Source organism: Xiphias gladius, chromosome 1 (genome assembly GCF_016859285.1).
Source record: "Xiphias gladius isolate SHS-SW01 ecotype Sanya breed wild chromosome 1, ASM1685928v1, whole genome shotgun sequence".
Classification (NCBI taxonomy): domain Eukaryota; kingdom Metazoa; phylum Chordata; class Actinopteri; order Istiophoriformes; family Xiphiidae; genus Xiphias; species Xiphias gladius.
Window position 1 is genome coordinate 25,872,207 of NC_053400.1, and position 26,390 is coordinate 25,898,596.

Here is a 26,390-nt window from a genome sequence, read left to right on the forward strand (position 1 = left end):
AGTCAAGACTGAATTCACATGCGTGCTTAATTGTGCAATGTATTACAACCCTATCACACTTGGTTATGATGAAATGTGTCCTGCCTTAAATGACCAGTCAGTGTAGATAAGGTGTGTGTGCGTGCGTGCGTGCACTTGCGTGTGTGTGAGTGACTTGTTGATGGGAACTATATAAGGTTTGTAGTGTTTGTTTTTTGTTTTTGTTTTTTTTGCAGAATTTAGGGGTCCATTTGTCCCTAAAGCTCTTGGCTCCTAAAGGGAGTTATAGATTAACTATAAATCACACAATACATACACAAACACACACGTTAACACCCTCAGTATCTATCTTCCTTTGTCACTTTCCTCTCAGGTCAGTACCCTTTTAACCTGACATATTATTGATCGTGTCATTTCCACATGATTTATAAAACACAATTATATTAAAACATTGTATGTGTGCAGCATGCCCAGTAAAGTTTGACAGTTTAAGTGCTGCATCTCCAAAATAAAGCTCAGATTGCCTGAAAGGCCCTTCCTACTGAATAAGCAGTCGCACAAACAGCAATGCAATCAGCATATTGCTATTTAAAGTAAGTCATGCTGGGAGCAGCCCTAACACACGGATAGATGATAATCTCCTGACTGGCCAGAGAGTGACAGCTAAAGGCTTAACATTCATTGATTAGGCTCTGTGACATGTGGGTCTCTTGGCTGCCCAGGCAGGAGAGTGGACTGAAAGCCTAATCCCAGTGTGCGTTCTCTGTCTGTGGCTGGAGGAGAGGGTTGTAGAGGTGTAGTAGGGGCGTAGAAGCAGGTCTCGCTGTTAAAGAATCATGGGTAAATGAAAGGGGACAGACTGACGGCGGATTGGTTGTTGCCTCACCAGATGGTTGAGGCCTAGGAGGCCATCTGCTGCCATGCTGTGCTTCTTAGGAGACTTCCTCACTTCCTTTTTCCTCTGAGCTCTCAGATTTAGTTGGGTTAGGTGACCTATCGCCTCAGTGTGGTGGAGGGGGATCAATGTGGTTGCTGGTTTGAGTCTGCTGCCCTTGTTGCATGGGACACAGTCTCTCTCGCCAGTTTAATGAGCTTTACTGGCACGAGTAAATTTCAGTATACTGCCAAAACACTGAAGTAATGCTGAAGGTTATCTTCAATAATAGCAATTAAAACAGACAGAAAATAAAATGATATGAAACAAACAATGTTAAGATTAAACATGTCAGACATGTTTTTAAAGTTATATTACCTCTGTGGCTAAAATGTCGAATAACAATGAAATTTGGCAGCAGCTAATGATTATTTTGATAATTGATTAATCTAGCAATTATTTTTGGGTTCATTGGTTAGTCCAGTGATTCCTGGACAAAGGAGTGACAAAACATCTCAAGAGTCCCCAGATGATTAAAGGGACAAAAAAAAGTATTTAATAAAACTAAAAATAAAGTAAGATAAAGATATTTCTGTTTAAAAAAAAAAAAATTCCTTTGCTTTTTTTTCTTGTGAAATACTGCATATTTTTCCCCTTCAGGGCTCTTAAAATCCTTCAAATGGAACTATCTGAGAAGAAAAAGTCACTGTTGTGTTGAACCTCTTCCAACTCGTGTCATGAGGGGTCACAAATAGACACTGTTTCAATTTAAGGGTCCACAAGCTCAAAAGGTTGAGAACCACAGGATCCCATTACAAGTCCACAGAGCTCGAGGTGACATCTTCAAATTGCTTGTTTTGTCCGACTAACAATTCAAAACCTGAAGGTCTTTGATTAAAAAAACGACATACAATAGAATAAAGCAGTAAATGTTTGACATTTCTGCCTGGTGAATTGCTTAAGTGACTAATAAGTTATCAAAATTGTTGTTGATATACTTTTTGTTGGTCAGCTAATTGATAATCCGTTTTTAAGCATTAAATGAAAAACAGCCGAGCACATTGAATGGCTGAAGTAATGTATTTTACTACAAAAAGAAGCTGAACAAAACAATTACCCCAGTCGCTGTTTATCACTTGTCTTCACCGTATCAACAGTTTCAGACCTCAGACCTTCATGAGAAAGAGATTGATATCATTTGTGTGAGACAACCGATAAATTTAACTGATAAATTCATTCATTTATGCCACACAGCATTTCAGTATCAGACTGTCTCACTCAGCAGGGATCTTAGAGTCCAGGTTATTGCGTGCCACAGTTTCTGAAGGCAAACCTGTCCTCCCTTTTTAGACCTCCTGACATCATTAGTAGAGCAGCATGTTTATTGTGATAAAAGCCCAGGTGGTGTTGTAGTGATAATCCCACAGAGCTTTCCTTTCCTGCCTACTTTGCTCATTCACAAAGAAAAAATGCCGCTCTCACTAATAAGGTAGCTCTGCTCACCAGCATGCCTCAAAAAAAAAAAATTTACGGAGAGCCTCAACTCTGTTCACCTGACCTATGAACAGGAATACACCAGCTAATGAGAATACAAGTGATCAAATTCTGGTATTTTATATTCACAAAATAATTCTGGGTGGTAGTCACAACATATTCCTTTGCCATTTTTCATATTGCCAGAGTCACCAGATCTCTGCACCTTGTGAGCTATATATGAGTTTCTCATTTTCTTTCTCCAACAGATTTGAGAGAAGATGCTCTTTTTTGTTACTCGGTCCCACAGAAAAGCCAACGGAAACTTAGTTTATTGTTGTCAGCACCAGCTGAGAAAGTGAGGGAGGATAAGTGCTCTAACTCAGTGTTCTTCTCCTATTGTACTGTAGATATTTGACAAACGAATAATGCAGCTTTTGTCACTAGAGTTCTTAGAACAGACAGAAATGCAAATTCCTTGTATTTGTCAGACCACTTGGGTTCAAGGATGGCGTTTTATACATATTCTGCTAGTAATGTAATGATTTTAAGTAATTAATGTAGCTTGGTGTTTTGTCCTGCTTTAGTGCTTGTCTCGTTGAGAAAACTTGACTGTCCTGAATTTGACTGCTAACATTCCCAAAGTTGTGTGTTTTGTTAGTAAAACTGTTTGCTGTAAAGATGTTCAAAGGGGGAAAAACATACTTCTAACCGGGGCAATGATCTTATGAAGTCCCACTGAGAGGGAGATGTTGTCTTACTAATGAAGATATCGTATTATAGTGTAACAGACTCATTCATATCATTTTGCCTGTTGGTCTGGACTCATTAGTACCTGGATATACAGTTGACTAGCTTATTTGTCCCCAGCTCATTTTACACTCCAAACATGGTGTAAAACCCAGACATTGTGTGTTGATGCTATCTCTCTGGTGACCCATATAAAGGGAGACTAGTCGCCTCCTTGGGGGGAAAAAAAGAATTAATTATTTAAAAAAAAAAAAAAAACTTATGACTATCAACTTATGTAAAAGGAACAAAAAAAAAAAGCCAGATGTACAGCATCCATAAGCATATGTTTGCCTGTCTGCATTGTCATTTTCAACCATTAAACACATTTATCTACATTTGCGTAGTTGTATGTGCTGCCTCGCGTCTTGTGTGACTTCTGGGGTTGGTAAAGTAACGTTAACGTTCACACTCTCAAGGAACGTGAAGAATGTTGCAGTGCACATATCTGAAGCTGCAGGGACTGCTAATCACTGTTAAACATGCTACAAAGCCTGTTTGAGGAGTTCAGTGTCAAAACTCAATGTTTTGACATCAAATTCCCAAATCACTTATCAATATCTATACAGCTGTCATGGTGCTTCCATTCTGACAGAGAGGTAGGTGACTGTGACTGATGAGGAAAGTTTGTTTGGGGAATGAGCCTTGAGTGGATTCAGAAATTTCGATGAGGCTGTGTTGTCACTCTCTGGACAAACATGCCTGGATTCTACAGGTGTAGCAGAACACAAATGCAACGTGACTGCAACCGCTTGCATTAAAATCACCATCCAAACTCTTAGTCAAGGATAGAAGCTGCCTGCTGTTATTCACACTTCCTCTCAGGACATGGTGTCATCCCCCATCATCTTAAAATGTCTGCTTTAAGCAGGAGGATAATCCTTCTCTTAGCAAACTTCACTTAAACTCTGGAGAATACAGTGTTTAAATAAATCATAGGGAGTGATTGGCCTAAAATTTTAAAGGATTTAAGAGAACAAGAGGCCGGCAGGCTTAGTTCTGCATCACTTGCAATATCCAACTACCATGGCAGCCTTTTGCCAACATTTTTCCTCCTCCAAACTGAAATCATAGTTTCTAGGTGTATGACTTTGTGCTCTATCATACATTTTTGTAATATAGATTCATTATATGTTTAAAAAGGGAAAAAAAACCTTAATGTTCATATTTATAGGTAGGACACAGACCTTTCCCAACCAATTGTCTTAGTCCTCAGATATGGTTGTCCGCACATTCCTTTTGTTTATAATTTATTCTTTTGCTGATGCACATGACGATTGCTGTATCACCACTGTGTATGGGCATGAGGTGGGTGTGTAGGTGTATGTAGGCACAGACAGTACAAACTAACTCAAACCTGCTCCCCCCACACAGAAACACACACACACACACACACACACACACACACACACACACACACACACACACACACAGGTAAATTATTTAAAGCACCAGATGGGGACAGAGAGCACCTAACAGTCAGCAGGAAAAAGAATTCAGCAGTCACAAAGTCCAAAATGTCATCTGCCTTTTTATCCAGTAAAATCAATCAATCTAATGTTTTTTTTTATCTCAGAAAAGCAGATCACTGGATTCCACCAACAGTTGTGTGAGTGCATCCATGTGTTCAGCAGTGGCCTTTCACTTCTCTTCCCCTGCCAGTGTGAACTGGCTCCAGACACTGCCACTGCAAAGGTCAGAGTGTGTGTGTGTGTGTGTGTGTGTGTGTGTGTGTGTGTGTGTGTGTTCGTGTGTATATAAAGCGACAACAGTGATCTGTGTAATGGGTTTTGTTGTTCCCAAAAGCAGATGAAGTCTGAGATTAAGCTTAAAGGGGGCAGTGAAATTATTAGGCTTTCATTTCTGTGAGAACCATAATCCCAATGGAAGTAAAAGCTTTATTAGCTCATGAATTTTTTCTGCCAACCAGCCTGTCTGACATTATTTTAACTGGGACCTGCATAGTAGTGCCTTAAAGTAATGCTGAACTGAATGTCCTCTTGACATCTCCTTTTGCCAGTTGTTGTAAAGCATTACAGCAACAACGGCACCATCTGTACCCTGTTAATGCAACCCTTAGTTTTGCTGTACAGGAGGGGATGTGTAGGTTTCTGCTAGCTTTAACAGCTGTTAACATTTAGTGACTTTTGAAGAATATGCTCTCAGATGATTTGGATTTTGGCTTATTTTCCGTAGCAAATCCCTGTGCTCTTAAAAAAATGCAATATTTGTAATGGTTTTTATAGTGTATGAATGATATTTTACTGCACCAAGCAAAGTGTGGCTGTGCCACTGTGTCCAGCTCAGCACCCTTGTGCCAACTTCACACATTGTGTTGAAAACCTTCATGTCATGAAAGTAAACGGCAAGCAAAGAAGGGAAAGCAAATAGGAAGAAAGAATACTAGAAAGTATCGTTTTTCACAGGGTTTAAAACCGAAAGTTGATGTAAAAAGTTTGCTAAAAGCTCTCCGTGGAGCATGTTTGTAACAAAGTGTCTAAATTATGTGGAGTAGAGATCAGTGATCTCTGATCATTTTGTTTCATTAGCACCTAATCTAAACCATGTAAGGGCCTTTACAGAATGAGACTACAATAACCAAACCAATCATCAGAGGACAAAATGATACATAGAAACAGCATCCAAATAAAATACAACTAAGCAGCATGTTAACAAGACATAATAGGCCTACCTAGCATTTCAAAGATCACCAGTCTTAAAAGATGTTCCTATCCTTTTCATTGGCAAAAATTTAGACCCAAATCTGTTAACTTCAATAGAAGTTAACAGTTAACAATAGTGGATTCGATTATTGAGTTAAAGTCAATACTTACTGCTTTTGCATCGAGTTAAATTTTGGTGCGCTTTGACTCAGAAATTTACAATGATAAATAGTTGGAACAGACACTGCTGGCTTTTAAGGGAGCATTGAGGGGGTCCAAGACTTGGAGGGTCATAGTCCAAAAAGGACTTGTGGGTGCAACACAGCTACAGTTTGCAACTGAGAGCATATATCGTTTATTATACCACTAAACCTTTCTATTTTACGAGGAAATGTGAATGAATTTCACTGTGCAAATTTCCGGTGTGACTTCAGTATGGGCTGTGACTTCTACTGAAAAGCTCCTCAAATGCTTTAACGGCATCTGGAAACCCCCCACCCCCCCCACCACCACCTCTTCGGTGTTGGCACCGTGGGCAGGGGAATGCAGTCTGCAAAACCAATAATCTCAAACCTGTTTTTATCTTTTTTTTTTTTTTTTTTTTTTTAAACCATTTTTGAATGAAGATACCCCGACCCTTGGAAAATACGTGGAAGAACATCCAAGAACATAGTTTTGAGGGAAAAAAGAGACCATGGCCACTGGGCATGCAGTAGGTGCCAGGACAAACCAATAAAATGTATAATTGCATAGACAACAAGATAAAACAAAAAGAAAGTTAGACAAAAAGACAGAGGCGCTACACCAACATTTCCAAGTAGGTTATGAGAGTATTGTACCAATCAGTGTGAGCCAAGTAAACAGTGGCAGGTCTGAAAGAAGCATTCACGCATTGAATTCCAGATAGATAAGTACTTCCCATCTGTCTCCCCCATACAGTATTCTTCATCTGCATCCATCAAGTTCTTAAGGTGTCCTCTGATCACTCTCATCCTGCTACTCCACTTAATTGTTCCTCGCTCTTCAACTTTATAGAAGAGCATTGCAACCACTTGCACTCACCTTTTGAAATGCGACGTTCCGGTGGATAATTTAATCTTGCTGGGTCCAGTCCCTGTTACGCACTACCACTAAAGGGAAGTGCAAATGGTATTCCACTCTCAGCAGTGATGTTCTTTCAGTGTCAAGTGCCTGTGCAGTTTGTATGGAACTGAGAATTTGAGTGTACCACATGCCGGTGTGGTTATTTTTACCTCAAGCTGTTCTTGAACAATGTCCTAGAAATATTCTTGGATGTGGCAACATGGCTCATGATGTTGAAATGAGAAATGAAATAGCAGATTCTTGTCTTTAAAATGTCTGACAGAGCACTCATTGATTTTTCTTATTTTTTTCAGAAAAAACACAAATACTACAAGAAAGACCAAGCTTGTGGCCTTTTCTCTAGATTGGATTAAACGTGTCGCCTCCCCATCTTTCCCAGTCATAACGTATACTTTATAGATCTACACCTGCATAATTGTACATTATACCAGACAGTAACAGTTATACCAGTATGCATGTATAGTATTCTTTTTGCTTTAAAGAGAAAACATGGAATGAGAAGAGGATTTTCTGAACATGCATTCACCAAGTCCTTTAATTAGGAACAAAATTCTATTATTGGGTAGGGCCTCCCTTTGCACTCAGAACAGCCTCAATTCTTCATGGCATGTATTCCGCAAGATGTTGGAAGATTCTTGTCCTTGTTGATGTGATTGTATCATATATAATTTCTGTAGATTTTTCACCTGCACATTCATGCTGCGAATGTCAAATTTTACCACATCCCACCGGTGTTCTGCTGGATTCAGATCAATCTGGTGACTGGGGAGGCCACGGAACTCACTGTCATGCTCACAAAACCAGTTTGAGACGACTTTTGCTTCGTGACATGGTGCATCATCATGCTGGAAGCAGCCATTAGAAGATGGGTAAATTGTGGGACATAAAGGGACTCAATTGTCAGCAGCAATACTAAGAATGGCTATGGCATTCAAACAATGATTGATTGGTATTAAGGAGCCCAAAGCGTGCCAAGAAAAAATTCCCCACACCATTACACCACCACCACCAGTCCGGACTGTCGACACGGGGCAGGTTGGGTCCATAGAACCATGCTGTTGTTGCTATATTCTGACCAAACCATCTGCTGCCTCAGCAGAAATCCAGATTCATCACACCGGGTTACATTTTTCCAGTCTTCAATTGTCCAGTTTTGGTTAGCCTTGCCCACTGCAGCCTCAGATTTCCGTTCTTTGTGTACAAGACTGGAAAAGAATGTGGTCTTCTGCTGTTGTAGGCCATTCGCCTCAAGGCTCGACATGTTGTGAATTTTGAGATGCTTTTCTGCTCACCACTGTTGTAAAGAGTGGTTATCTGAGTAACCATAGCCTTTCTGTCCGCCCCCAACAGGTCTTGCCATTCTCCTCTGACCTCTCTCACCAACAAGGCACATCCATCCATAGAACTTTCGCTTACTGGTTGTTTGTTTTTTCGCACCATTCTGAGTAAACTCTAAACACTGCTGTGTGTGTGAAAATCCCAGGAGATTAGAAGTTTCAGAAATACTCAGACCAACCCATCTGGCACCAACAATCAGGCCAAGGTCAAGTCACTGAGATCACATTTTCAACATTCAGATGTTTGATGTGAACATTAACTGAAAATGATTGGCTAATTGGATAATTGCATGAATAAGGAGTTGTACAGCTGTGCCTAATGAAGTGCTTATTTCACAACAGCTTTCTACCCGAGTCAGGCTGTGGTGTGTGTGTGTGTGTGTGTGTGTGTGTGTGTGTGTGTGTATGAGTGACAGAGAAGGAGGATAATCAGTGTCTAGAGAAAGAGATGTTTCTGTGTTTGTAGGGATGACATGACGAGGAGGAGCATTTCAACTGTTTTTTTATCATTCTGCAGTCATTCAAGTTTACTAGGCGGTCTGATCGTGCTCCTTTTATCCCGAGGATGATGCTCCTCTGAATCACACAGGCAGCTAGCTGCTCATTGCTGGGAGGCAGATTACTCCACCCTCTCAAAGAGAGATGACATGATTTTTAACTTTTCCCCATCGGTCATTATTGAGTTGGGTTTTAATAGCTCATTCTATTTTGGATTTGGCTCCAATTTGGTAAAATACCCAGAATTGCAGCACTTTTACATAAACACTTTTTATAAGGTATTTTAAGTTTTTCAAAATTATTTTGATTCAGCAAGAAGATCATACACTGGCGAGGACAAAAGCTCAACTTGAGTCATGTGAATACCGTCTAGAATTGGTCACTGAGATGACTCGGAGAGATGTTCAGAGTTTCTATCTACATACCACTGCCAGGCTGAGTGGAAGTCATGTTAACAGAATGTTTCCCAATTCAGTTATAGTGGGCTCTATAAAGAAGCTGAGACTTCCCATTAGTTTTATAACAGGTTTAATTGCAGGATTTTATTTGAAAAATTTTTATCATTGGAGTTAATACCCCTGATTGGCAAACAAAAGTCAGTATTGGCCAACACAAGAACGTCTATAACGCTAAGGAAATGCTTAAGAGACGGTGTGCAATCACCTGGAAAAACAGATGTTTCAAAAACAGAGTGTTTCTACTGACTGCTGAAGGCTGAAGAGAAGAGAAGCAATTTGAAGTATTTCTTTCTAATAGGGCTGGGTTATATGGCTAAAATTAATAACATGATAGCACTAAGAACATTTTTCCAATATAAATGCGGATCAAAGTGCTGGCAACTGTTTACAAAATCACTTATTTACAATAATCCAGTTGATGTTCAGTTCAACGCATTGTGTTCTACTGTTATGAATTACAGCAAAAGTTGAACAAAAAATTGGAAGATGTTGGCATTAGTATAGTATTGTAGGAATAAGCAAAAATGTAACTGTTACTTTTTGACATTAAATAAGTAGTGTTTTGTAAAAAGAGTGGGCACAGTGAGCTGCAGCTTCAGCCTACACCTTTTCACTCTGTAGAAAAAACCTTTCTGCTGAGTCAAAATGTTCTATACTGTATTATTTTCCTCTGATGAAGTGGCTGTTGTTGTTGTTGTTTTTTTCTTTTCTGTAAATGGTGTAAATATTTTACAAACACACCAAAATACAATGTATGATAATACGGAAGTACGGCCAGGCTCTACTTTATAAGCAGCTACATGTTACTAACCAAGCACATGGGTCTCTCAATGAACTATGTAATGAAATAAATATTCAAAACCTGTCCACAGACAACCAAAATTTTTTCTTAAAAGCCCCACTGGTTTTGATCAGGGCAACCAGTCTTGCTTTGGAGTAGGACCAGTCTTCAGGCTTTGTTCAGAGTCATGTTGCGTCATGTCAGCTACACAAGTGTCAGGAAACTCAATCTCTCACTACATTTCAACGTCCACTCACTACTGACTGTGCGGAACATCGCTGGTGATTCTGAAAGACTGTGCTTCTTCGAAACATTTGTTTGTTTTCCTCTTGGAATAATAGTGTGTGTGTGTGTGTGTGTGTGTGTGTGTGTGTGTGTGTGTGTGTGTGTGTGTGTGTGTGAGAGAGAGAGACAGTAAGACGTCAGTTCTCTGTTTTGCTTTCCTGAAAAATCTGTTCACTTTTAAGTTAGTTTTTTTTATAAGGTGACAGTGAGTCACGCCTCTAGATATGTGCGTCACCTTTGAGAGGGGAGGGGGTGTTGATGTGCAATTGGCTTTGGTTTGCTATGAGGATTGAGGGTTTGTGTTACATTATCACCTGCCCATCCATGCTGGGACTCTCAGGACTTAGCATCTCTGCAGACACAGCACAGTGTCTCTGCAGCCATAATGTGATGGAGGGGCGTTAAGATCTCAGTACACACTGTAAGTGTGTGTGCGTTTGGCTAAACCTTGCTAAACATGCCTCATCGATCAGAGGATTTTTATCTTGATCTGTAGTTAAATATTATGTGTCTTATCAGCAGTGATCCTCCTCTCATATTGTCCCTCTCCTCTGTCCTCTGCTTTATAGGGAGCAGCCAATCTACACCACCAGGGCCCACGTCTTCCAAATCGACCCAACTACCAAGAAGAACTGGGTTCCTGCCAGCAAGCAGGCTGTCACTGTCTCCTATTTTTACGACAGCACACGTAACAGCTACCGCATTATCAGCGTAGATGGCTCCAAGGTGGGTGTGTGTGTGTTTGTGTGTGTATGTGTTTGTGTGTTTTGCTCTGTGAATGTAGCAATATCAGAGAGAAATGATTGGAAACATTTAACTGCTCTCAGGAGACATAATTGAGGCTGAAGAAGAGCACTCAAAGCTAGAACTGAACAAAAATAATTTTCAAACATTCATTTTCCTGGTTCCCTAAGCATTCATTTCCATCCTCTCACTTGGTAGATAATATGAGATGTAGATGTTGTAAGAAGATGTAAGTGTTTATTCATGTACTGGTTTAAGACTCTTCTGCAGGTCTCCACTCAATGAATGATAATATTGTAAAAAACTGTTGTATTAATATAAAATATGTCTTTATATGAGAAGTGATAATTGTTGACAAATACTTTACGTTAATAAGCACTTAAAAATGTCCTTTTTTTTTTTTTAAGTTTTTTAATTAAGACGTGCTCAGAATCATTATTTTGGACTAAGGCTGAAATGTCTATAAAATGCCACAAAACAGTGAAAAATACCCATCACAATTTTTCGGAACGCAATCCAAAGTTATCTGAAGAAGCGAGAACCAGCAAATTTTCACATTTGAGGAACTGAAAATAGTGTACGCTCAGGATTCTTGCTTGATAATGACTTCAACAATTTATTGATTTATCAGATTTGTTGTCAGTTATTTGATTAATCAACCAAAAATTAGTAGTTTCAGCAACAACAAATTTTTAGTTAATGATATACTTTAATCACCATCATCACATACTTTAATACACTAAATGAAAATATTTCTCTCTCAGCCCAAACTGTAATGTTTATAAAATAAACTTTATTGCACCCACACGGGAAAGATAGTGTCACAGAAGCACAGCCTGAAAAACCTGAAATACTATATACGTTGTGAGCATCTGCTGTATGCATTAAGCACAACACATAAAAATTATAGTATGCAGTATGTACATCATACATAATATTACATGTATTATATCACAATTTTCAGTTTCAAATATTCCTGTCTGTGCTCACACAGCATCTGCTGCCGAGCTAAGTCGGCGCCTATTAAGGCAGACATGACTTTTTGCAGGCTTACAAATGTGTGTTAATAGTTCGGCACTGGGTTGAAATCAGAGCCCGAACATTAGCAAGCATCCCCTCTGACAAATTAATAAGAGCAGCTAAGCGCTACATACCTGTTGAATTGCAGTTAAACTCAATTATCATTAATTTGTCATCAACAAACAGCCGACAGTAATCACACTTAATGGTCTATAGAGCTTTTAAATAGTGGCCCCATTGGATCAGCCTTTCTTCTTTCCAGGCAAATCCCTCTGCACTGATTTTCCTTTTTAAATTATTTTTCACCCATATGAAGAATAAGGAGTTGCTTGGGTATAGATCATGCACTGTATGTGAACCCTGTGAAGTAAAAACAACAGACTGATTTTTCCAAAATGATTTTGATTTTGACATTACAAGAGCATGATGTTGAGATTAAGTCATGCATGTGATGATAGACACCACATGTGTGCCTATATCCCATATTCACACCATATTCCCCTGCTAACTGAAAGAGTAGCTTATGTGTTTCCATGGCGATCAGAGTCTCTTCTCTGTGTGAAAACTGTAGGAGCGTTATGACAGCGGTATCCCTCTGCCGTCAGGCAATCACCCTTTCACACAGTCTTAAATCACTCAGATTACCAGCAGAGCCACTTCAGAGAAGGAGCAGGTTGACAGTTGTTTGGATCTGTTTATGTCCCCGTAGTTGGTCCTTTTACCATGCATTTCTCTGTTTGGGTGAAGGATCTGCGCAGTTCAGTGTGAGGATTACCAACCCAGCAGCTGAAGGGTGGGTCACTCAGGAACTCGGCAAAGACATATCTGAATGTAGAGTATTTGCACTGAAAGCAATTTCTGGTTTTGCTAAATAGAAACTCTTAAGGTTGTAGATAAATGCTAACGACATGGGGTTGTCTGTGTGTGTGTGTGTGTGTGTGTGTGTGTGTGTGTGTGTGTGTGTGTATTTTAAAATCTATCTGGTAGTTTTGAATAAGTAAGTTCCTTTGACGGTCTGGCTCAAATATAAAGAGCTTCTACAATTTTAGGTAGAATCCATCTTTTAAACAGAATAAAATAAAAATTATCCCTCTTTTCGAAGCAAAGTGTTTTTGGGTCAAGCTCTGTTTACTTCAAAACAGCTCCCTTCCCACAGCTACAAACCACAGGAGCAAGACTCTAATCTGTTAGGTCATCAAGCAGCACTCATGGAGCTACAGCACTGACAATAATTGACAATAGATCACAGAAGATAAACTGACTCTACTTGCATGTTTTATCTTTCAAATCCCCAACAAAAGATCAGTTTTCTTTGAAAGAAACAAGATTGGAAATCTACCTTATTTCAAATTCTCTATATTTCTGTAAGTCCACCATATCCTCAAGGCCAGGTTTCCTCTCTCTGCTTTTCCATTCCCGTCGTCCTCCTTGTCCTCCTCCACTTTCCTGTAACCTTGAGTAGCAGAGCAGCATGTGTCATAAGAGGTCTGCAGGCAACAGCTATATGTGAGGTATGGGGATAAAAAATTTATGAAATTTCATCTGTTCAAGTAAGTAGAGATAACTCCTGCTGATTTCAATTTTATCCCTGTTTCCAGTTCATTCAAGTGTAAGTGAGTAGTAAGTCAAAGTGATGTCGGTATGAGCAAAGTAACCGAAAGTGAGGAAATGTTGAGTCATATCAAATAAATGTTAAATATAGTTTCTAGTTTGTACACTAGCTGCGAGGGAGACAGGTCTGTCTAGAGGAATAGTCTGTGCTGCTGTACACACTAACTATGACAGACCGTCATCTTATATTTGTCCATCCGTGATTGCCGGGCAACTCGCTGACGGTGATACGGCAAGTAGAAGAGCATATCAGCACTTTTGACTCTCACTCAACCTGAAACGTGCTTCTCATATAGCAAGAAGCGAGAACTATGACAACACAGTGAAGAGTTTTCTTGCTGTAATTTATGAATTATTCTAAGTGTGATAACCTTTCCAGCTAACATGTAAAAACACTCAGCTTTTCTCTTGTTTTGAATTTTTTTTTTTTTTTTCCTCATATTCTTCTCTCTTACATCCCTCTGTCTCTTTAACTACCTATTTTGTTCTTTATTTCTTACTACTACTTACTAGCTTGTTAAATATGTGTTTGGCTGGTAGGTTTGCTAGATGTTCAGTTTTTAAGTAGTTTAATCGGAGACGTTATAGGAGAGGAGACAATCCACTTAAAGCATTTTGAATAGAAAAGTCCAAAAGCAAAACTTTATAACAGCCGAACTGGAAGCGCATCAAGCCAATCGTGTTGTTGCAATGAAACCTTGCACATGCATAGTAGAAATATAACCTGAGAGGAAAAAAGATTTTTAAACCTTATTTTAGGGAAAAGTCACAAAACTTTTTTTTTTTTTATTTGTACTGAGATTTGACTGGTGATTCTATACATGCAGTCTTTATGTCCCGGGGACAATTGAAAGTGCAGTTATGGCTCTTTTCCCCCATTCATTCCGATAGGGGCCTGGTCTTGTTAGCCCAGAATAAGTGCCCAGGGGCATTGCCAAGATGGCTGGCGAGTGGCGAGACTTGCCATATAAGGACTTTGGTTTAATGTATACCCCAGTATTATGACCTACAGCCAAGTTTCCTGTGTTACCATCACCTTGTTCCCCTATAAAATTGTGACTGTACCCCAATCACACCATGTCATTAGTCTTTGTGTGTCATACAGTTTTGTTTCCACGAAGAAAAACAATTGGGGGATAGGGACTGGTCTGGAGACATGCATGCCCTTCACTTTTCAGTATTCAGACCAGAGAGAGCAGAGGAGCCGACAATTTCTTCAGCACATTCATGTTCACATTGTCCATGCATGATCGCTTATGTGCAGTCTGGAGGAGCTTGTTCTAGCCCCTGGTTCTACAGTCATTAAGAGAAATGTAATGTTATGTAAGATCAGAGCCTAATAATACAAAAATTAACACTCATTTCTTACTTGTATATTAGGCTGCCACTATCGTGATCATGAGAAGCATGAGGACCAGCTCACACATAGTATGTAAGTCAGTAGATCTTCCCAAGTGTAAAGGTAAATGCAGAAAGCGTGACCCCTCTGCGCCCTTCAGAAACCAAACCTGTGTCATTGCAACCAGGGAACAGTGTCCTTTTTGCCTTTGTCTTTAATATATAGTGAGATGAAATGCATCAGGTCATTAAAGCAGCTTTAACATTTCTTCATCCACATCAAACCTCTGCCTGATGAGCAGTGTGATGAGACGACATGGCGACCATCACCTTGTCTTTCTTTGGCTGTGTTTCTGTTATAACACCACTGCAAGTTCCTCCTGTTGTCATCACCATGACTATCCTCGCTGTCCATTTGTCACCGTTATTTTGATTATACGTCCCTCAAAAAACTAGGCTTTCGGCTGTACATTCAGCTGGAATCCACTGAAGTCTGCGATTGCTGACCACAGTAAAATGGTGAAAATGAAGTTACAAGGTAGAAAGTTTTGGCTCTCTAGGAAACCAAGACATTTAAAGTTTTGTCATCTTAGAAAGGCTACCACTCAGTGTAGCGGGTGTCCTTTTTTTTTTTTTTTTCTTCCAGGTCTGACACAATCCTCTGGCATTGGGTCCTTGACAAGTGATCACAGCTCTTTCCCTCCCTTATACTGCTCTCCCATGTTCTGCATCTTTTTCTGTCTCTGCAGATTCTGCACCCCTTGCAGACACATAATAGGCCGAGGAAGATTTCTCCCATAACCTCCTGGCTGTCTCTTAAGTTTCTACCTGGCCCTCGGGCCATTGGCCAACCGAGCTTCACTCTGCACCTCCTGTGCCACTTGATCCGCAGCCCCGTCTCACCACCCGCACAGCTGCCAGCGTCACTCTGCTCTCACACCCTCCCACTCTCTCTCGCACACTCGTACATACCAACACACAGTCACAGGGTCTACGAAGATGGGGGCAACCTGGTAGTCTTGTATGTTAATTTACAGATCATTAGTTGGGATTCCAAATCATTTGTTTATCCCTTTTTATTTAGTGATACTTGTTTTTCTACTCATGTTTTCGTATGTGTTCAACCATAATGCAGGATTATTAATGCAATATTTTTCTTTTTCAAAATATACCACAATATTAATCAAGACATGGGAAAATAATCAAAATTATATAAAATAATGAAATGGATTGTCTTTACTTACTTGATTAATTGGTCAACAAAAGGTCAGAAAATGGTTAAAAAAACAAAACAAAAAAACAATGCACATCACAATTTCTTAAATGCCAAGGTGATGTCTTCACATTGCTTGTTTTGTGCGACTAACAGTCCAAAACCCAAAGATATTCAGTTTACAGTCCCAAAAGACAAGGAAAAGCAGCAAAATCATAACCATTTAAAAAGCTGTAACTACAGGATGTTGACTATTCTTGCTTGAAAAATGATCCTCATCATCTACATCAACCAAAGCTCTTCATGTGAAGGTTTAAAACTTCAATAATTATTTTGTTCGCTTCTCATTACATTAACTTTTTAATTAAATAATTACTTTCTTTTTAAATAACGCAATTCCTCTATTAGTCAATCAGCAATACTGAATTATTGTCCAGCCTGAGTTGTGAGTGATAATGTTTGAGTTTTGAGTCGGCTTCAGGTGTTCAGAACAGGAGACTGATGCAGGATTCAGGTCTGCATGCTGTGGTTTCAGGGGTGTAAAGTTGATCATGCTCTTGCTGCCCATTATCCCTTTTTACACAGCCCAGACAGAGATGACATTATGTTCTGATGTTTAAATAGTTGATTATGTGTGTTAACCATCTGTTTACATAATTAATTCCTTTTTTTTTGTTTTTGTTTGTTTCTTTCGCTTTATCCTGGGGAACCGGCCCAATTTCTCCACAATGATAATTAAAGTTTCATCTTATCTTGACACTTCTCTTTGAGCCAGTGTGATGAGAACTGTTAAATATTCACTCAGCTGCTCGACATGAGCTGTGTGAGTGTTGTTCAGGCTTTGCCCAGGTTCCTCTTCAGGGGAAATTAGGTCACCTTTGTTTAGATGAAGCCTCTGAAAGAGTGGTGATTTTTAAAATTAGATTACCACCGCCTTTGGTAAACTGCCACTCTCCTTACAAAACCCTTGATGCGGGAATGCAGCCCGAGTCAGAGGTTGCGACGGTAATCTTTACAGTATATGACACTGATAAAGGTCTGGTTTTGTGCATGAGCAATGATATGTCGTTAGGAGCCTTTAGCATTGTTCTAAATGGGAAACAAATGTCTAAGAGTGTATTGATTGCGTGCTAACCTGCTCATTCTGTTAGCTCAGTTTCTGGGTGTCCGTGTCCTGTAATGATGCAGTGTAAAGTGTTTTAACACCTCAGCCAGCGAAAAGATGGAGAGTGAGACAATGGGGGTGTAGAAAAGGACAGGAGTCTGTCAGCAATTTGAATTCTCGAATCCTGTGTTCAGAGCCATGTTGCTATGAAACAAGGGCTGCACTGTGATTAAACTGTCTTCTATTGTTTCTTAATAGTTGGCAATTTGCATGTGCTGTTTTTAAATCCCCATATCTTGGTAGTGAGATTGGATTTGTGTACAGTTCAGTCTGGTTAGACTGAAATAAGCATGTACAGGTTTCTACTGTCCCGGTCTCATGCACTGGTTAAATTTTAGACCGCAGCAAATGTTTTCTGGCAGCTGATTTACTGCATAGCTACAACAGGTGAATGTGTACCGTAGCAAATATGGAGATTGTAATTTGACTACTTAGAGGTTAGTGGGACAACAGTCACCACTGCATAGTCTGTTTTACTGTCAGTGTTTTTTATGTATTAATACATTTTTTCTAAACAAATCTTTCTTTTGCAATTTTTGAAAAAAAAAAAAGGGCAGACAAATAATTCAAATATTTTTCATTCACATACATTATATGTCTGCCCACACCCACGTCCTCCCACACCATGGTTATCCCTCTTAACCGCTTTAAGTGAAACTTGGTGACATGGGTAGAGTAAACTGAGCAACAGAACTTAAAATGAGCCGATGGTTGCGGGATGAAGACGGCTTCTTTGATACACAGGACATTGGGAAACACTGAGATTCTCACAGCAAAAAAATGTAATTGTGTTACTGACTGGTTGCCATCCTGCTTAATGAATTTAAATTAATTTGAATTTAATAATTTCTTTGCTTTTAAAGTACGAAGTATGTGTTTTCCTCTATTTACAGGATTTAGTCTAAGTACTATTTGAGCAAGTAGTCTTCTGTGTCAACAGTTGTGATGTATGACATTATGGAAGATTTAATTGCTCTGTATTGTAGGGAGGCTCTCAAACATGCATATGAATCTGACTGTTTTCACAAAGAAAAAATCCATAAATATGCCAATTGTAATCAAACTTGTCAGTGTGGGCATAGTGAAAGACATGGGCAGTGCATTACAGCTTTACTCTGGTATGAATGGAGCTACAGTTGGGGATTGTCCTTGTACTAAATCAATAGGACTATTCATCACGGGCATGCAGCTGCTGGTGCGCCTTCTCCAATACGTCTTGTTCAAAACACGGCAGCAGACAAGGACCTGAGGGGAGCGTGCCATGTCAGATTAAATTAGAAGTATGCTGGAAGTCTATGCACCTGTATTGATTACCAGTATGATCTCAAATAAGGCTAGAAATTAATCATAATAATGAATTTGTGTTATCCCAACAGGTGATAATCAACAGCACCATCACACCCAACATGACCTTCACCAAGACATCGCAAAAGTTTGGCCAGTGGGCAGACAGCAGGGCTAACACTGTGTTTGGACTGGGCTTCGCTTCAGAGCAGCAACTGACCAAGGTGAGAGGAAACATTTTTGCAGCATCACATAAAGTCGCATAGCTAACAGACAGCCAAATTATGCATTTGTCCTAAAACTCGAGTGTTACAGTTGGTCATTAACTGAAGATCAGAAGGGGAATTGAAGCAATCAGAAAATGTTTTAAGAGTATACCTGATTCTTAATTCCTCATTATCACTATGGAGCCAATTATTTCTTTGATCTCCCAAAACTTTTTAGGATGAGCCAGACTATGTATGACACAAGCTTTTATTGCCACTAATCATCACAGCTCTTTCATGTCTCTGATATTTTCAGTTTGCTGAGAAGTTCCAGGAGGTAAAAGAGGCAGCCAAGCTAGCAAGAGACAAATCTCAAGAGAAGGTGGAGACACTGAGTAATCACTCTCAGGTAAATTATATCTCTGCTGTCCGAACTTCTGATTCATTACAACACCTCTGCGGTCCAACTGTTTCCTCTTCAGTTGCTGTGGTCCTCTACAGAGAGACAAACAGCAGCACTGCAGAGAAAATGAGATGGTAAAACGTCTGTTTAGCTCACTTTCCTTCACAAACACTAAAGGATTCTAACACCAGATTGTTTTTCTTGCCTAATCAAGTATTCAAATAGTTAATTCATATGAACACAGATCTATGAATCATGTGTTGAATATAACATGTTAACACAAAAGAAATCATTCATGTAACAGTCTGAATCATCATGAAGGTCAAAGGTCATCCTTAGCTACATACTACCTGGCAGGCACTGCAGCAATTAAGAGGATAAGGAAGCAAGTGAGCGTAATAAAACAATAAAAGTTTCTCAGTTCTACACAAATAATCTCCATTGGTAATTCTGTCAGTAACTAAACAGCATTGATTCAAGTTAGATCCAGCAGTCGCGGATCAGACACCTGACGCCAGGTCTGCTCTCTGCCTGCACTGGCTCCAGATGGCAGGAATGACTGAGGCACACAAAGCTGCCGGGCCATATGACATGATAAATATTGGCAACAGTTTTTCCTCACCCCTCCGCTGTCATAGCTGACATGTTCGGGTTGTTTACAGAGATTCACCAAAAGAAGCTCACGGCCCCTTTTTCACAGTTAGAACCCCAGAACATGTCAGACCTTTTAGAAAGCTCCAGGTAAGCTTCAATCAAAACCTACCCTGAACCATAACAAGTCTCCCAATGTCCCTGGCAGGAGTCTGGAAGTGAGACGCCCTCCACCAACCAGGCATCCAGCATTAACGGGACAGATGATGAGAAAATCTCTCATGTCGGTCCAGAGGCTGCTCTGCTGAAGAGCGAGAATGAACACCTCAAGAGTGTAGTAGAACAGAGGTAAGGGTTCAGTGAAACATCAGATAAACCTCTTTAATGTGACGTGCATCTGATTTGTTTCTTCCTTCGTGATTGAATCACTTTTTTATATTTAATCAATAACATGTGATCTATCAGCCTGGGTCCTTTTATGTCTACTCCACATCAACACAGTCAGATTAATACAATATCTAATTTAAATACAAAAGTGTACATTAACATAAACAAAGGAGTATGTTTTTTGATAAATCCTTTCCACTGCAGAGAAGAAAATAGTTTTGAACTTTTTTTTTCTTTTTTCTTTTTGGCATAATTTAAATTAAAACTTCAACTATGATCCACATTACACATAACACTGATGTTCAAAGTTCTTAAAAACACTGCTTTTGAATCTCACTGTTTTCTCCTAAGATTTTACTCTTCTGCACTTCCCTCATCACGGCCAAATAAATTAAAACACACGCACAAATTAGTTTTTTTTTCTGGAGCACCAACAGAAAATACACAGGTGTTGGGAGTCTGGTTAATTGAATGTAAACTAAGCAGAGTGGATGCCATTCAAGGAGTCATATGCCAACACTGCTCTGTGATTATGAGCACTGACTGTATGACACTTACTCAAAGCTTGTTCAGAATCAAATAAAATACAAAAAAAAACCATGCTTCTTTACCACTTTTTATCCTAGAATATCACAATCATTCAGGAAGTTTCAGGGATCTAAAGGTATCTGCCCAACACATAGGTTTTACTAGAGCATATGGACACTTGGCCGTTACGATGCATATCATTAATTTTACTGAGTCATCCAAATGGTGCAATATCGAGTATGGTAATCCTGAACATGCCTCATAATCTCACCACAGTCAAGCCAAACTCCACACACAGCAGCTCCGGATCGCTTTCACAGTTTTTTATTCTTGTGTTCAGATTTTCTCCCTCTTCATTTTACTGCTGCTTGGATGATATCAAGTCCTCAAAAGACTCAGAATCAAATCCAAAGATTGATGCTGTTCTACTCCACCATTTGGTTATCTGGCCTTTAATATTCCAAATGCTGAGTGTATAAATCAGTGAAACACCAGATGTAGTTCCAGATGGGAATACAATGACCCTAGGGCCCCAGCCAACTGAAACTGCAGTGAGTAAATTTAGCCAGAAATAGTACTAGCTAGTAAAAAAAAAAAAAAAAAAAACTGACATATTTGCTGCAGATGGGATAAAAAGTCCTGAGGTTAAAGAAAGGACCAATTAGGAGACCCCCCCTGGCAAAACTTAAGACTTCATACACACACCAAAAAAAAGAATTAAATGAACATGAACAGGGTTCCTGGGCAGGACAATGTAATTTGTTACTAATTTATTATATATAATAATTATATGCTGGTGTAATGTAGAGAGTCCATTAGTTGGTACACAGCATGTAAAATATACATTTGTCTACAGAGATGTAAACAATTCAACAAATATGGAGACTGAAGTTTCCAATAACAAATTACTAATGAATGATTATTTACTCAGTCAGTTGATTTCTCCTATGCTGTATAATTTTATCCTTATTTTAAAGATATACAGCATGGCTTTGTAATGTAATATAACTTTTTTACAACACTAAAATCTTGTAAAGCTTTTCCCTCAAAGCACCGGAGAAGGCGCACTGTCGCTGAAACGTCAGCTATGGAATACAATCTGTGCTGCATAAATGTAATTCTAAAGTGCTCCAAGTTTCTTTGCAAGTTATTATACTTTTTGTTTTTATCCAAAGAATTTTTACTTGGGTTTATATTGACCAGTTCAATTAAGGAAATTCCTCTAGACACCTAATTAAACTCAAGTAACTGTCTCTGCCCTATAATTAGGACCAAGTTAGAAAGTTTTTTCCAGGAAACATCCAAGTAAATTACTGGCCTGATAACACTGATTGTAATGAAACACTGTTGTTAAGTGTGTACTGTGTACTTTTTCATGCCTTCATGAGGCTTTGGGATTTTCTTTTGTGGAAGTGTGTCAAAGCAGTGAAACAGCCGAGGATTGCAGAATGCTGCTGTGCAAGTCTGTCCACGTTTGATGGAGAGTAGCACACTTCAACTCAGTCATGCATAAGGAAGGGGATAGCAATGCATACTAAATATACATCAAAACCTCTCCAACCTTATTTATAAGACAGAAACAAAGTCTCTTTGGTATGAAAAGATAATAAAATGTATGTTGGTACATATCAGACTTTTGAGACTTTTCCCACTTATTCCTTTTTTTTATGGTCTAAATATGTCTCGACAGTATGATGTACATCACATCTAATTAAATAGTTATGACTGGAAGGAATCTGTAGCATTATGTGACAAGCCAGTGGGCACAATCCCCGGCATTTCAACACTAACCTGTCTAAATTTTCCTTCCATCAATAACTCTACTCCTGGCTCTCTCTCTCTCTGTGTCTCTCCTGTCTGACAGCAACACCAACGCCAAAAAGCAGGAAACAGAGCTGCAGACTTTAAGAGAAAATAATGCCAGGCTGGTGGATGCACTGCAGGAGTCTTCAGCTAATGTGGAGAGCTGGAAGAAACAACTTAGTGCCTGCAAGGAAGAGAGTGACACGCTCAGGGAAAAGGTAATAGTCATGCACTCCTACAGGGAAGGTAAATGATGTGCACAAAACCCATTGGTCCAGAAAAAGGGGATAGGTTAGAGACACTGTTGCCTGTTTTTATAAAAGGAACAAAACTGCACCTCAAAGTGTCACAAAATGAAGATTATTTGTGCTACCTATGTTAATCTATCACTGAAAATCTGTAGAGTGGAATGAGTGAATCCCTCAACAAACTGTGATAAATCTCACCCAAGTTTGTCCACTTTGAGCGAGAGTACAGTACATTTTATAAGCTTCTGTGTTCCCTGCGCCAGTCTCAGCTCCAAGTCCACTATAAATAGAATCATTTTAGTTTCATAATCAATGTGGGCTGTTACTGCAGCTGGGCTGGTGTTGCAATAATACTCTTCACTTTATAACATGCTGCAAGTTTTTTAATTGCTAGTTTCACTTTTCAAGATGAAACCACTTAAATGACAGTATATTCAGGATTTCACAAATACACATGAACATATGTATGATGGATAAACAAAAAGGGAACATGTCCTAAAAATCTGTTGTCAGGCTGACCACTTTTCACTGTAACAACTTGACTTTTTTTTTTTTTAAACGGCATCTCTTTCTTTTTCGGTATGTGTTCAGATTGCAGAGCTAGAAGCCCAGTGCAATGAAGCCAATCAGGAGAAGCAGAAAAATGCCCAACTGACTGTGCGAGTCCAGGAGCTGGAGACTGAGCTACAGGACAAAGAGCAGGTGAGACTTTGGCATCACATTTGTCTTGAAACAACAGGGCCAGTCTTGAGAGCTGGGTTGTTTGTAAGAGTTTGTAAAACAATGACGGAAATAGTAAACATCTTTGGAACCTTATGATTCGCTCAGTTCCCTTCATCAAAGAAATGCCAGTTTCAGGTTAGCTGTCCTCCCCTTCACTCCCTGAAGTTCCAGATCTACTTTCTCCACCTGATCCACACATTTCAGTGTGTTTCCTCACTCTTCACCAGCTCTTTGCTTCTTGTTCTTACCCAGGTACCAGTCCTCTCCCTCAAGAGGTGATTATACCTCCGAGGGAAATGATAGGTTTTGTTGTGGGATCCTGGGTTTTGTTTGGATTGGTCTTGTTGTTTTTCGCCTACCCAGCTAAAACCAGACCTTTATACTGCCCACTGTCTGTCTTTCTTTCTGTGCTGCTTATTTTTTCAGTAATTTACTTTATATATGTCCTGTTTTGGTACTGTTCAACTCCACTTTGAAAATAGACAGGCTGTAATTTAAATTCACCCACTGACTTTGTCTTCTGTCAGAGCAGCAGGGAATTTTGGCACAAATACCATTAGCGGCATTGCCTTAAGTCCACTTCATCAATCATCCATAATCCAAACTAGCTAACTGTCAGCTCAGCGGAGCCTAATGGTACTGTTATATCTAATGAAGGTGAGCTCTGCACGGCCACACAGTCTTTTGACCTTTGCTAGTTGCTGGTTAAATGCTGTTTCTGTCTGCAGATAAATGATTAGTACTGACGTTGGGCAATCTCTGAGAGTCTTGCTGCCTTTTTGTATGGTGACTGTGTCTCCCTACCAATGCCATGAAAGGGAAGCACAATCAGCCACGTGTGAAGCAGGGGAAAAGATGAACAAATTAAGTTACCATGAGAGGAAAAGAGTACATAAATCATTATATATTTCTGTTTCAACAGTAAAAGACAGTATTTCCTTTTTTTTTTTCCTTTTTTTTTTTTCTTTTTCTTTTTCTTTGCACGTATGTCTGGCCAAGTCCTTTTTAGATATTTTCTACAGTTTGATCCCCAAAAAAGTGACATATAGGCAAACTTGTTTCTGTCAGCGTTTTTAGAGCAGGCTATAAACCTGAACACTGGAACAAATCAAGCCTTACTCTCTCTCTGTAATGTGTATGATGGTTACAACTAATCATTATTTTCTGTTTTCAATTCATTTTTGAGCATCCCATTGTTGTTTAAGCTCAAGGTGACATCTTCATCTAATGAAGCTTTATCTAATAACTATTTTCAATATTGGTTAATCTGCTGAATATTTTCTTGATTATTTTATAATGGAGGATTCTATTCTTGTTGTATTCTTCCAGAATACAGTGCTAAAACAAGTTATGTCCATTACAGTTACTACACATTTACTGTAATGCAAGGAAAAGCGGCAAAGTCTCATATTTGCGAACTTGGAACCACCAAATGGGTGACAGCTTTTCTTGAAAAAAAAAAATGACTTACAGGATTCATCGATTATCGATAAGCGATAATAGTTTCAGATTAATTTATGTCGATTGACTAATCGTTGAAGCTCCATTCTTCATATTGCTTGTTTAGTCTGGTCAACATGACAAAACCCAAAGATGTTCAGTTTACAATCCCACTGAAACAGAGACGAGCAGTACATCCATACATTTCAGAAGCAGGAACAAGCACATATTTGATACTTTTGCTTGATAAATGTCTTTAACCGATTGATCACCTGTCAAATATGCTGTTGATATTTTCTGTTGGCTCTCCAATCAATTAATCAGGTAATTGTTTAGTTTGAATGTAACAGTACGTATTATGGTGTTGTAAAATAGTGACATTTATGGCTATGCTGTGTAAAGACCCATTCACATTCCCTTTGGTAAACAGTGTGTCTGGGAGATTCTAGTTTACCACCTGGCAGCCTGAGTATTAATAGAACATAAATGTTTCTTTCGCGAGGGGTATATCTTACAGAACAACAGGAAGGAAGTAGTTCACAGAGCTGGAGCTGATTTTGAAAGGCTATTAAGCAAAGAATCACGTCCTTTGGGGGCTGCAGCGTTTCCACAGTCACAGTAATGCTCCAAACACTGACCGTGGGGGGCTGCAGAAGGAAGTCTCATTGTTTGCAGAGCACTGATACATCAGACAGTCCACAGAGGCTCATCTGCCGAGTGACTCACCCCCTTCTAGAAATGCACACGCTCAACTCTAATTAAAAATATGCCTATGAATTATTAAGCATTGACCCTGTGCTGGTCAGCTGTGAACTAACAGCACAAAGCTGCTGCAGGTGACTACAAAGACTCCAATTATGAGTTTCAGTGGAAGTGCTTGAAGCAATAACGGATGCTATGAAACTGTATATTGTGTGTTTGGCTTAAAGCAGCAGGGGGATGAGATTTTCAGAGCAGTAATAGATGCTTAATTGATTTAAAAAAACAAAACATGTAAACATAAGGCAGAAAAACAGAGTCAAGGCTGTATCTTCAGTATTCATTCCAGTCTTTTGTTTTTCTCTCTCTACCTTTTTACCTTCATATTCATTCATCCCATCTCTTTTTATAGTTTGTATATTTACAGGGGACAGTGCACATTAATTAACAGTAACATCTTGCAAACAAAAATATAAATGTTGCAGGGTTAGTGCTGGGTTTTCAACTTATAAGACAGAGTTAACCGCCTGAAATATGTCTGTGGCACCGATTTACTGAAAGCTGGCATCAAGTGCATGATGTGTACTCTTCTTTAATCGATTAAACGGTTTGTGATTTAGATAGTAATTTTGTCAACTTTGTATTTTATTTAGGCAAAGTTCTTGTCAATCTTGTCACCCAATTTTCAGCAAAAAAGTGGATTTGTAAAGTTTGGCTTCTTACAAAAACAATATAGAAAGAATGAT

The 26,390-nt window shown here is 39.2% G+C and overlaps 1 protein-coding gene across 3 annotated transcripts in view; it reads left to right on the forward strand.

The window, feature by feature from the left end:
- homer2 (homer scaffold protein 2) overlaps window positions 1–26,390 on the forward strand; it is a 33,812-nt gene that overhangs the window by 3,069 nt on the left and 4,353 nt on the right. For 2 of the 3 annotated variants that reach the window (XM_040127093.1, XM_040127084.1), the window contains exons 2-7: window positions 10,811–10,967; window positions 18,709–18,840; window positions 19,139–19,231; window positions 20,025–20,164; window positions 22,596–22,752; window positions 23,374–23,484. In XM_040127093.1, coding sequence (XP_039983027.1) covers window positions 10,811–10,967; window positions 18,709–18,840; window positions 19,139–19,231; window positions 20,025–20,164; window positions 22,596–22,752; window positions 23,374–23,484 — 790 coding nt within the window. Of the gene's footprint in view, window positions 1–4,691; window positions 4,811–10,810; window positions 10,968–18,708; window positions 18,841–19,138; window positions 19,232–20,024; window positions 20,165–22,595; window positions 22,753–23,373; window positions 23,485–26,390 lie in introns of all 3 variants that reach the window. The other variant, XM_040127074.1, reaches the window with a different exon arrangement.